Source organism: Thermobia domestica, chromosome 13 (genome assembly GCF_964235325.1).
Source record: "Thermobia domestica chromosome 13, izTheDome1.hap1.1, whole genome shotgun sequence".
Lineage (NCBI taxonomy): Eukaryota > Metazoa > Arthropoda > Insecta > Zygentoma > Lepismatidae > Thermobia > Thermobia domestica.
This window is the reverse complement of record NC_137466.1, coordinates 190630272-190643370: the sequence shown is the minus strand read 5'-3', so window position 1 is coordinate 190643370 and position 13099 is coordinate 190630272. Positions and strand designations below refer to the sequence as shown.

The following is a 13099-nucleotide window of genomic DNA, read 5'->3' as shown; positions in this document are numbered from 1 at the left end:
TTACTTCAACTTTGAATACAACCCAATATTCGATCAAGTGGTTCCTGGTTGTATTTCCGGTGAGGTGCTTTCCTCTTGTGCAAACCCAGGTTCATTTGAATGAGGTTCGGGCCTCATTTGTAGCGGTAGATTCGTTTCAGAGAGCCTCCGTGCTGATGAGGGACGTTAAATTTGAATTTTTAAAAAATTGAACTCATGATTGAGTTCCATCGTGGCTATATGGCTGGCGTACGCGTTTTTGGCGCGGGGACTCTGATTCAATTCCCGGCATGAGCTCATTCCGAGTTCGGATCCCACTTTAAGAAGCCTAATCACTGCGAAATTAAAATACAGCTAATTTTACAGTAATTATGTGATTTCTTCAAATGGATAAAAAAAAAATTGAAATGTGGAACAAGAGCGCGCTAGACAATATTATTTTACATGAGGTACCGTTATCACGAGTCACCTAGTAGCTTTCCGTTTGCAGTCATTTAGAAACGCTAAAATAAATGCCGATTTTCTAAATGGCTGGAAATCGAAAGCAGATAAGTGAGTCGTGATAACGGCATCTCATGTAAAATAATATAGTTTAGCGAGCTCTTTCTTGTTCCACATTTCAATTATATTTTATCTATTTGAAGATATCACATAATTACTGTAAAAATTAGCGGTATTTTAATTTCGCCGTGATGAGGCCTCTTAAGCTATAGGCTCACGTCTCATATAGCTTCGCTGTTGAACGAGATGCTAATCTCTAATCAACCAATGGAATCCAAGAAGACTGCTAGCAGTAATCAGACACCTTCGGAATCATCATATATAAAGATCACTTATATAGAAGTATTGAGTTGGTTGCGGATTCAATAATTTCTTTCCATACTTTCCTACCCAGACCCCTCAAAATTCTACAAAAATGAAAGAAGGGTTTTATTCTGTCTGAAATCTTCTCAAACGATTCCAATTCAGTTATAATAGTGTTGTGCGCAGATCATGAAATATTGATTGTGCTTCGAACAGTTGTTTGACTAGTCAGTCAGAAAGAGAGAGAGAGAAAATAAATCATACAATATTTCACAAAAGAAGAACGTGATGGAAAATCACCTGAGACATGTAAGGTTGATATTGATATGGATATAAAGGGTCGTTATTTCCATTACCCTAGGAAAACATTAACTTCAATGGGGCAGGAGAAAACGTATTTGTTAACACGATGACATCTGTGTGCGACAATGTGTAACGATGCTTTTTTTTTTTTTTTTTTTTTTGAAACAAGTGTTTCATTTGACATTGTGGAATTTCGGTGGTCTTCAAAACTAGAAGGATTCACTGTTCTTACCAGAAGTAAGAGATTTATCAGGTCCAGTTTCGCAGGCGGATGAGAGAGCGGAGATGAAGTAGTACTCTTGGAATGCTCAATTTATATATTTAAAAAAATATATATATAAATGTATAACCAGTAGCTTATTCAGTGGTGCCCCCCCCCCTCATGTCCATGACGCACCCCCTCAATTGTCTATCCGTAGGTGTTCTTCCATGGAAAAGAAATCTTTTCGATTAATTTTTACATCCCTCAAACATATTTATATAGATTTTTACCCCCCCCCAAATATTTCAATGACACAGTTTGCGTCATAGCCCCTCTTTGTGGGCACCCCTGGCTTATTTAAGATTTTGTTTCGGGGGAGGGGGCTATACACAATACGTGAATAAGCACTTATATTTTTCCTTTTGAGTGGTGACAAATTTTAATGAAGTTCTGCATATAACAAATTTATTTGGGGGGGGCCTTGAGCCCGATAGCCAACCCCTAAATACGCCACTGTATATAACATAAAGATATAATTCTGTGAATCTATAAACTAACGTTTCTCTGAATCTACTGGTATATCATAAAAACAGTTTCTCCGAATCTATAAAATAAAAAAGAAATTCTTTGAATCTATATAATCTTTTTTTTTTTTTTTTTGACATCTCTAAACCAGAAGCGACTTATTTCTTCAACTTCCTGTTTGAATTCCGAGAATTCTGTCGAGGAATTTGAAGCTTAAAATATATAAAACGATAATCATGCCTGTTGTTCTGTATGGTTGCGAAACATGATTGATTACTCTGAGGGTGAGGACAAGATCTTGAGACGAATATACGGTCCAAAGAGGAACGGGGATGGGGAATCGGAAACTTCATAACGAGGAACTACATAATTTATACGGTTTACCAAACATTGTTAGGGTCATTAAGTCTAGGAGGCTCAGGTGGGCAGGTCATGTAGCCAGAATGGAAGAAAGTAGGAACGCTTTCAGTCTTAGCTGAATGACCAATCGGAAAATGACCATTAGGAAGACCTAGACGCAGATGAGAAGATAATATTAAGATGGATCTCGCAGAAATGGAAATACAAAGTAGAAACTGGATCCAGTTGGCTAAGGAGAGAAGTCAGTGGAGAGATTTTGTGAACGGCGGCATTGAACCTCCGGGTTCCATAGGCCATAGAGTTAGTTAGTTACTTAGTCTTCAATAGGAGTTCAGCCGATATGAAACCTGCCATATCAAAGAAATTAGAAATTCATATAAACTCTGATCGAGCTCGACAACCAAATATAGCGATCGTTTTATTCCTTAGATGATGGGCTACTTGCTCACCAAATTTGGTTCAGATTCGGCCAGTAGTTACCGAGGAATAAAGTACCATACACGAAGCTTGTCCGGAAAGTAAGTACCGTGCTGAAGAAAAAAGTTTCTCCAAGCCAAATGTATTTTTACATAAAAGAGCACAACTTAAACCTTATTTTTCGACATAGTTTGCACCAATGTTCAAACACTTGTCATAGCGGGAGACCAACTTGCCCAAACCTCCCTCAAAGAAATATCCCGCTATTATGCTGCCAAATTGTCTTGAGCCGTGGCAAAAATGCGAACTAAAGCTCACACCACGGCACACCCACGCGTTGAGCCAATAAGGATTCAGCAGCTGCTAGGCGAGGGAGCCTTAGCGAAAGAGAGTGGAATTCCTTCAGCCGATAGCAGCGCCTGAAACGGAAGACTAGGTGTCAAGTCAATGTGGTATATTTATAGTAAAGACAAACCATAACTTCACATTTTTTTTGTTTTTCGTCATCGTCAGTTTCAAAGTGCTTACCGCCGAGCTTGCGATCAACGGTTTGGCGATCGCTGTTCTAAGGTCTTCCGCTGTCAGAGAATCTGGATATTTTATAAAAAATATTTTGATTTCGTTTGGCATTGGAAAGGTAATAATTCTCTCAGAGTGGAGTATCTGACTTCACACTAGCAATACCATATTACGTATTTTTCCCCATTTAATTAAGTATATTATTTTATTTCTGTAAAAGAAAGGAAATCATTTACCTACTGCGACAAAAATAACAGAAGCACGATCTACAACAATTAAGAGGTCCCCATCACGGCGAAGTTAAAATACCGCTAATTTTACAGTAATTATGTGATATCTTGAAATATATAAAAGATAATCGAAATGTGGAACAAGAGCGCCCTAGACAATATTATTTTACATGCGATACCGTTATCACGACTCACTTATCTGCTTTCGATTTCCAGCCCTTTAGAAATTCGACATTTATTTTCACGTTTCTAAGTGGCTGCAAGCGGAAAGCTATTAGGTGACTCGTGATAACGGTACTTCATGCAAAATAATATTGTCTAGGGCGTTCTTGTTCCACATTTCGATTGTCTTTTATCTATTTGAAGATATCACATAATTACTGTAAAATTAGCGATATTTTTAATTTCGCAGTGATTAGGCCTGTTAATAGCTAATAAAGGTTTAAGTTTGGTTACAACCCTGAATAGCCTGCTCACTCTGGGGATTAACAAGTACAAATATTGGTGGTTTTTTGCTTTCTGAATGATCTGTGTGTATTGTTTTCGCTGATGAAATGGTAACTACCTGTGGAGTTTCTCGTGATCCACCCTAGGAAACTGTTCGCTAGTTTCATGGTGAGTCTTCCTTTTGTCAATTCGTCATCATGAACCTCTCTCTTCTTATTCAGTTTTATACAGTCTCAACGGGTTACCACTTTTAGGAGAAGGGCGTGTCACTGGTCCAATAATTGTTGCTGCTACTTCATGGCTTCCTTTGTCTTCAGAAAGAGTTCAAATGAAAAGGGGAAAAAAATGGATAATAAGGGCGTTTGACCTGTGACAACATATTTTCTGATGATTTACGATGTCTTTGCATGGAATGGAAAGTAGTTTTCTTCCCAAAGAGGGCGGTTTTTTAAATATTATATCCTCTTGAAAAATTGATTTTTCTTTCGTTTGATTTGTTCATACGGTACGTGCAGCGAACCGAGTATTGGAAATGCCTGACCTGGTTCACCGAATATAGACTCTTTCTATGCAACTTCAATTATACCTGTATATATAAGTGCTCAATTGATATAAGTACTCGAAATTCATGGTGGGCATTTTCCCCCTTGTTTTCTTGATACTAGTTGTCACAATCCCTTTTCAGATATATCGAATGCATACGAATTCATGTGTCATAAAGCCGTAAGGATTCAGCGTGGAAAGAAGAAAAAGTACACTTTCAACATATAATGGTGCTTAACAACACAAAAATATTTCAAATTAAGGACCTGAATCGAATAAGATTCCAAGCTCACATAGGCCTGCACACACATACACACACACACACACACACACACACACACACACATATATATATATATATATATATATATATATATATATATATATATATATATATATATATATATATATATATATATATATATATATATATACAGGGTTTGTATGATAAGTAATGAGACCAGGTCTGGAAACATTGTTTTATTGATCTGATCTGTACAGGGACTTAAAAGCTTTCGAAGTACTCTCCTCTTGCGTCGATGCACTTCTGCAATCGATGTTTCCACGCTGCAAACGCCCCCTGGAAGTCAGCAGCCGGCATGTCCTTTAGAAATGTGGTCACGGCTGCTTGGATGGCTGTGACGTCTGCAAAACGGGTTCCTTTCAAGCGTGGCTTCAGCTTCGGGAAGAGGAAGAAGTCGGCCGGGCTCACATCTGGGCTGTAGGGTGGTTGTGGAAGGACTTCCACCCCAATCCGGGTCAAAAAGGAGGTCACTAAGAAGGCGGTGTGGGCAGGGGCATTGTCGTGATGCAACTTCCACCGGCTAGCGATCGCCGGTCTTTTCCGCTTGACGCTCCTGTGCAGTCTCTCAAGGACTTGTTTGTAGAAGGCGGCGTTGACGGCTTGTCCTTGGGGTACAAACTCCTTGTGGACCACCCCCACATTGTCAAAAAAAACAATCAACATTGTTTTCACCTTTGACTTCGACATTCTGGCCTTCTTGGGGCGCGGGGACGCAGGAGTGTGCCACTCCGCGCTTTGACGTTTCGTTTCAGGGTCGTACTGGAACACCCACGACTCGTCACCTGTTATGACGTCATCTTCAAAGTTAGGGTCACTGTTCATGAGGTTCAACAGTTCCTGACAACAATCAACACGTCGTTGCTTTTGTTCGTCAGTCAACACTCGCGGCACCAGTTTCGCACAGATTTTTCTCATTCCCAATTGTTCCGTCACAATCTTGTGCACTGTTGTGTGGTTCATATCGAGTTCATCAGCAATCAATCTCAACGATAATCGACGGTCTGAGTTCAGGAGATCCCTCACTTTTGCCACAGTTTCGTCCGTAGTCACTGTTGTCGGGCGTCCAGCCCTCTCCAGATCCTCAACGCTTTCCCGGCCGTTCCGGAACGCACTGTGCCAACGAAACACCTGGGCTTTGGATAGGGCTTCCTCTTTGTAGGCCTCCGTGATGAGAGAAAGCGTCTGAGTAGCCGTTTTTCCCAGGCGAACGCAAAATTTGATCGCATAACGCTGTTCGATGGAACCCTCCATGTTTGTTGATTTTCCGCCGTGACAAGAATGTTCACAAGGGCTTTGTCCAAGGCTTGTCCGCGCTCCACTAAGGCTCGGAGCCAACTGACGCGCGGTGCGTTGCTTTGCTCGGACCCCCCCCTACATCCTCCATCACCGACAAACCCGCTCCATCGACACGCACGCCGCGGCGCGGCGAGTCTCATTACTTATCATACAGACCTTGTATATCAGTTGGAACTTTAAGGAGGGACAAAAAGGAGCATAATTAATAAGCCAAAGCACAAGAAAAGCACTTCCAAACACAAACATTCAATATTATGATGTTTTTATTTCTCCTGAAAAAAGAAAAATCTGGTGCATTTGGGACATTTTTAAATCTAGATCTTCAATTGGTGTCCGGATTATGGACGTGGTAGAAGGTAAAATGCGAAGGGAAATACTCAATTTAGAAGTCATACTCGAAAACCAATTAATATTTGCCAAAGGTTTTCGTGTTTGTCTATACGAAAACATGTTGTATCATGACAATCAACTGACATAGAACCAGTCGGTTTGCACGTTTGTACATAATTATTTTTTTCTACTTGCCAAAGCGTGAACAATTAATATCCTGATACAAGATTTCTAGGAGGCACGTCTGGTATTGGTAATATCGCAGAAGTAGGAAAACATACTACCACCTGCCACAAATTGACAAAATTCCGTAAATCACGCTGGACAAAGCAAAATCAATGACTAGCTAAATAAGCAATGAGTAGTTTGTCATTTGAAAAGCATTGTACAGGCTATTTGATATAACTTGTCCTTTCAGACTATTGCTTTCTTTTGTTTTTCCCTTCCTGCACGTGGTCATAACAATCAAGCAAGAAGAACTGTTTCTATGGCAACGGTACGTTCAGCCAATCATAGTGGCTCATTTCTCTTGCTCTACATTCCACTTTTTCCGCACGTTGCCAATTAGAATACAAACGAATTCACATTGTTTTAGTCGAATGCTGGCAGCACAGCGTTGAGCAGCACGTGCGCGCAGCGATCTGTCAGAAAAGTATTAATTTCAGTATAGTTGTGTAAACATTAAAACATTATTTAAACGTGAGAAAGCAAAAATTGAAATTCGAATAATCTCATATTTTGTCATTGAACAACACAATTTTCGAATATTTTTTCGTTTAAATATCTCATTATTGCAATTATTACTTACGTACCTTTTTGTGTCATAAGTAACTAACGCTTATGATCTCGGATTTCGATCCTTTGGACATACTTTCCTCGGCTACAAACCTGAGAATTGTTCGGATCCCACTTTCAATACAGTAGAAGGTCCTGTCTTATATAGCCTCAGTGCTGAAAAGGGACCTGATACCCTATCACTATTACCCATTCCATTATCATAGTCTCCCTTCCTTCCGCAAAATCGCAGACGTTAAACTTATAAAAATACATGTATGCTGTATGTTTGAATTCTAAAAAATTGCTCGGATACAAATAAATACATTTGGTTGTCAGTAATAATATTTTTATTATATTGTTAGAAAAGTTACTCACAAATACTTTATCTTCTTTTACTTATACTGTATTTAAATACATTATGTCTCCTTTTTCTTTAACAGGTATTCACCATGTCCGGATTCCAGACTGGACTATTGGTGCCGACGGGTCCCCCTGTCAATAAGACGGGGTTGGGGGTGGTTCCAGGTGGCGGGCCAATTGGCACCCCCAAAGAAAGATGCAAAGATCTGGACTACAACTATGACATAGCCACTGCCGTTATTTGTGGCATGTACCTTGTATTCGGCGTTGTGTATAGTCTGTTTGGTAAGTATTTTTTTAAATAATAATAATAATAATAATAATAATAATAATAATAATAATAATAATAATAATAATAATAATAATAATAATAATAATGATAATAATAATAATAATAATAATAATAATAATAATAATAATAATAATAATAATAATAATAATAATAATAATAATAAACTTTTGATTTCTTCACTCGTAGATTAAGTGAGTTATGTCTGATGTGTAAAGATTGCCCCGTTCAACACAGAGGGAAATCAAGTCCATTTTCAGAGATCGTGTCCAGATATTGTAAATGATTCTCATAATGCAAAAAATATGAACTTTTCCACGTACAAACTTCGTCTCTTTCTCAGAACTTAATTAGACTTGATTCCCTTGTGCACTGAACACCCCAATTATGCATATCTAGCATGCATACATACACGGGCACAACAATGCCTCACGCATTCATTACAATCCGTTGGTGTATGTCCTTAGTAACACGACACACTTGTATGCGGTAATCAAGGTCATTCCAACCTCAATGCGTGAGTTTGGTTTGGTTTAATTTAGTTTAGGCTAAAGGAGACGTGGACCTACTGATTATAGTGCAATCCGAACCACTTTGGTCGTACAACTGTACCCCCACCAGGAATCGAACCAGGGACCACGCGAACCGAAGTGAAGCGTGCTAGCCACTAGACCAAGAGGGAGTTCTTAATGGGCGAATGTTTGTTGTAATGAACGTGGGTTGTGATCTACATAAATGCTTCTTTTATCAGCTTGCAAAGAAATAAGTCGCATGATATAAGATCCTGCGATCAGTTTGACCAAGTGAAATTATTGTCTCCATTTCCAGCATACCCGATCCAGCCCCTTTGGAAAATACGATTGAGAAGCATTCGTACAGTACATTCCCCTCACAGTGAAGAAAATTCCGATTCCTGTTGTAGAATGTATTCGTCATAATTGATATTAAATTGGGTAACAAACAATTTTTCATCTTCAGAAATGTCACCAGTCTCAGTTACTTCAGTGAAGGTCAATCGACCGAGTGGTTTCTCGCGAAACATCGCAGGAGAAATGCTGAATTTGGAGAGAGTCACGCTGGCACCCTGTCTGTGGATATAGTAGCTCGGTTCCTCGGATACGAATAAGTTCTTATAGTGTCTGTTCACTTTGGTTCTGATGCGGAATGTGGCTTCATCGGAGACGTTGAGTCTCCCTATGAAACCATTGTATCTTCATGTTACCTTCATCTTCTCGCAAAACTCACGTCCATCCACTTTTTCTGTTGTTTTAAGGGCCTGCACCAATCGTATCTTGTTCTGTTTTAATCAGTCGATTACGTCAAATCTTTCAGACCGTCGTTTTCGCAATGTCCAAGCCCAGGGGTGTAGCCACGGGGGGGGGGGGGCATCGGGGCCAGGCCCCCCCAAACGAGTTCTTGGCCCCCCAAATGACCAGCTTATAAAACATCATCGTAAGATTACCTCGCTTCAGTCATTTAAAAATAACAAAGTTTACATATAATTAATAATTTACGGTAAAATAGTATGGAAAATACTATTTTAACATACCAATAGAAAAATAGTGTAGTATCCAGGGGCGTCGTTAAAGGGGTAAGAGTGGAGGTTTCCTCCCCAAAGTTCCCAATTTCTTAACAAGTTGGCAAATTAAAATACCTAGTTGGTAATTTGAAGAATGCCGTTTTGTTCGTGCTGCAAATCATTATCAGTTCTTTTACAGACTTGGCATAAATTTTGTGTAGTTTCCTATCTTGAAATAAATTGATATATTCGTTGAAAGCTTCTTTACTTGTAAGTAATCAGTGCCGGATTTACGTATAAGCTAAACAAGCTATAGCTTAGGGCCCCACTGTTTTAGGGGCCCCGAAAACCTGAAAAAAACTGGATATCAATTTCCAATGTATAAGAAAATCAATCAATAAAATAAAATTTACATATACGTAGGACGTAGCAACAATGCTTCCTGTTGTGTAGGCTACTATGATGTAAGTAATGGTGCCCCTTCTGCTAGTCTGCTTCCTAAAATATCATTAGTTTATCCATTTCTGTATATAGGGTGCCTACGTTCACCGGGACACATAAAGGGCCCCATTACCTTCAAGAGTTTAGGGCCCCACTAAACCTAGATCCGACTCTGCAAGTTATCACACTTCACTTTTGTTCATTTGATATTCCTAAACATTTTGAAGAATCTTTAATGAAAAATCAGGAAATTGTACCACTGACAAAAGCTGAATAGAGGTGGCGTGCAAAATTAAAACAAAGACAGAGGAAGCGTTTCGGTTGCATGTACAGCATTGGACGCAAAAGCATTTGATACAAGAGCGTATACAAGACAACACGCAGACTGTGGAGATTAATAAGAGAATAATAAGAATTAATAGGCCTATTAATAAAATAAGAACAAGGCAGTGACTGGTTAGTATAAACTTTTTACTATGTATAGTATGTAAATTTGACAAATTTAAGAGTTTTTTCCCAATAGTAAAATATCAAAGGGGAGTAGATTTTGATACCAGAGTGAATATATTGTGTAACCGTATCTGTTGTGTGGGAATATACCTTTGCCTTTGAACAAAAAGTGATCATATTAATATGAATGAAAACAATAGATTATTTCAGTTGTTTTGCAGTAAGACTCTATTTACAGGGCTTTTCGAGTAGGGAAAATTGAACAAAATGTGTTTTGGGAAAGGTATCACAGTAGATTTCTGGGGGTGTTTTTCGGTGGGGAGAAAAGCTACAATGGATGTCGAGCAGTGCCGTGCCTTGTGGTTGGACGACCGCCCCGGGTGTAGATGTAAAGGGAGACGAACTTCGGGAGGAAAATGCATGTGTGTACACATGTATAAAATGCAAGGAAAAAAGTAATTAAAAGTGCTCAAAATCAAGAGAAAGCAGGGATTAATTTTGAAAATTTTCTACCGCTTCGCGCCAAGCATGGTAGCGCTTCGCGGTTGGTCTGTCGATCTCACCCATATGTACGGGGCCACCGTCGTATACTCTCCCCCCGGGCGCTGAGTTACCACGGCACGGCACTGGAGTCAAGTCATTTCGTCGCTTCCGCTGTGAACCTAAGTGCAAGATGCCAAGTCAAATTTTGGGGTTCGAAACAATACGTCTGCTGGGTGAAAGCATAGACCGCTGTGTGTTTCACTTCATTTTCATACAAATGTGTTGCCTTTCCTACCTTATTTTTAATCCCGTAATTGCTTCTTTCGAAAGTTAAACAAAAATTGCAATTCTTCCTTCTTCCGCATTTGTAAGTCAAAGCATATGTTACTTATGTAGCTCATAGGGCCGCAACTATGGGGGAGGAAGCGAGGCACGTGCCCCGGGCGCGTGGTTGGAGGGGCGCCTAAAAGGGAGGTTATATATTAGTATTTTTCCTGCCGGTATTTAATATATTTCATCAGAGTGCGAAATCATGAAATCGAAGTGGGAGGAGACGAGGACTGAAGAGTTAAAAAAAAAAAGAAAAAAAAACTTTGTGCACTTCTATGCTTCAAAGTTTCGATATAGGAAGTTCACGTATTTGGGCATTCAGAAGTAGTAAACTATACAAAGTTAGATATTACTAGTATACCGCTGATCACTAGTTCATTTAATAATTAAATATGAAATACACGTTAATTACATATGAATTACGGTAATTACTTTGGAAACTTCTGACATTATTTCAGTGTACTATCTCCCCCAGCAAGGATTTAGTGAGGGAATTTTGTTCAAAAATATTCAGTGGGGGAATTCCCCTGTTCCCCAAGGATTTCGCACCCTGTTTTTCACAATTTCACTATTTCAATTCGATAATAAATAATGAATTTAATGTAGAATCAAATCTCATATTATAATATGTATTATAGTGCATCTTCTCTAACTACATACATTATTCATTTTGGTAGAAAATCATTCTACAAAGACATTCCCTCAGGCTTTCTCCCACTTCTCTGCCAGAGCCTTTTTCCGCATCCTACCCAACAAGATCCGACGTTTTACCAAACGTCCTTAAAATATGAAGTAGATGAGCTAAGGATGTATTAGCCTGGTCTCTCACTGAACCCCTCAATTGAATGTTTATGTAAATTATATGTCCCTATATCACAAGCAGTAAATGTAGCCTACCTTATTCTACATTTTTTATGCATTTCTACAACAGATTATAGCTTTAGAGGTCCTTGTGAGGATTGGGTGAAGCCTAACCTAGCCATTAGTTGTCAAATTAGCAGTTGTGCATCGTGCATGGTGATAATGATTCTGAGTTGAGGTGTAAAATTGCACTCGAAAGTGGGACAAGGGCTGTTCGTATTCGTATCTCAGACGAGGCATGGAATTGGACGAATATGAAAATAAGGTTGCTGTAATAGATTTCCACAGGGTTGGTAAAAGTGAGACTAAGACTTTCGAAACACTTTTCATTTTTTAAAGTAAGACTTGGCATTTTTTTAAATCAAAACTTGGCAATGTCAAGTTTCACCCCCCCCCCCAATCTTGTAATGCTCGCTACGCCGCTGATGGTATCTCTTCCTTATACAGATCGGAAAGTAGCATGGTATATTTTTTTCTGTGACAGCATATTACACAATTTACTGCGATTTATATTTGACAGTTTGATGACAAACGTTTTAACAAGATACTATAAATACTACCATAAAACATTGGTACTAAATTGTTTGTAAGTACATTATAATTTTATATGCTCTACCTCGTTTTATAAAACATTTTTTATCATATGGAAAATTTGGTGAAAAACAAAGTTTTTATTTCATTTTTCAGTTTGGATTTCATTCGCTTTTTTAAAATGCTACTTGGTGTAAAACAGGAAGTAAGTTATAGCTGTTAATAAAATAATCATGTTTGTTGATTCACGAATAATAAATAAATATTTTTGTTAGGAAATGTTAAAGAAATTAAGTGCAATTTCAAAGAAAATCAGTCTTATAGGTTCTGTGTACAAAAGCTTAAACTGAAATAGTTAAACACAAAGGTATAACATTTGGGTTAAATATAGTAAAAACTATCTGGAATATAATTTATGGAGAAAAAGTATAATAATAATAATAATAATAATAATAATAATAATAATAATAATAATAATAATAATAATAAGAAGAAGAAGAAGAAGAAGAAGAAGAAGAAGAAGCTTAAAAAGAAGAGGTTTTAGTGTTCCGGACTCAAAAACACTAGCTGCAACACATTTTTTGGATTGGCCCCCCTTCAAAAACGACGGGTTCCCCCTACATTAACCTGCTGGCTACACCCCTGTCCAAGCCACTACTTACACTAGCAATTGACTTACCGGGACTTCGCTGAAACCCCTTACTACTCTTTCAGTGTTGTCTCGAAGTCATACTCATGAAGTTGACCAGGATTCTTGCCCTTGTACAAGTTCCCACTTTCCACGAGCTATCGGTACCAC

General features: G+C 38.6%; 1 protein-coding gene across 3 annotated transcripts in view; it reads left to right on the top strand.

The window, feature by feature from the left end:
- The window catches only part of LOC145668879 (transmembrane protein 198), a 335961-nt gene that overhangs the window by 236957 nt on the left and 85905 nt on the right, over positions 1 to 13099 (top strand). For all 3 annotated transcript variants that reach the window (XR_014128114.1, XM_081737137.1, XM_081737138.1), the window contains exon 6: positions 7477 to 7681. Coding sequence is in view for 2 of the 3 variants with exons in the window: in XM_081737137.1 (XP_081593263.1) it covers positions 7486 to 7681 (196 nt within the window). In the remaining variant the exon portion in view is untranslated. The remainder of the gene's footprint in view (positions 1 to 7476; positions 7682 to 13099) is intronic.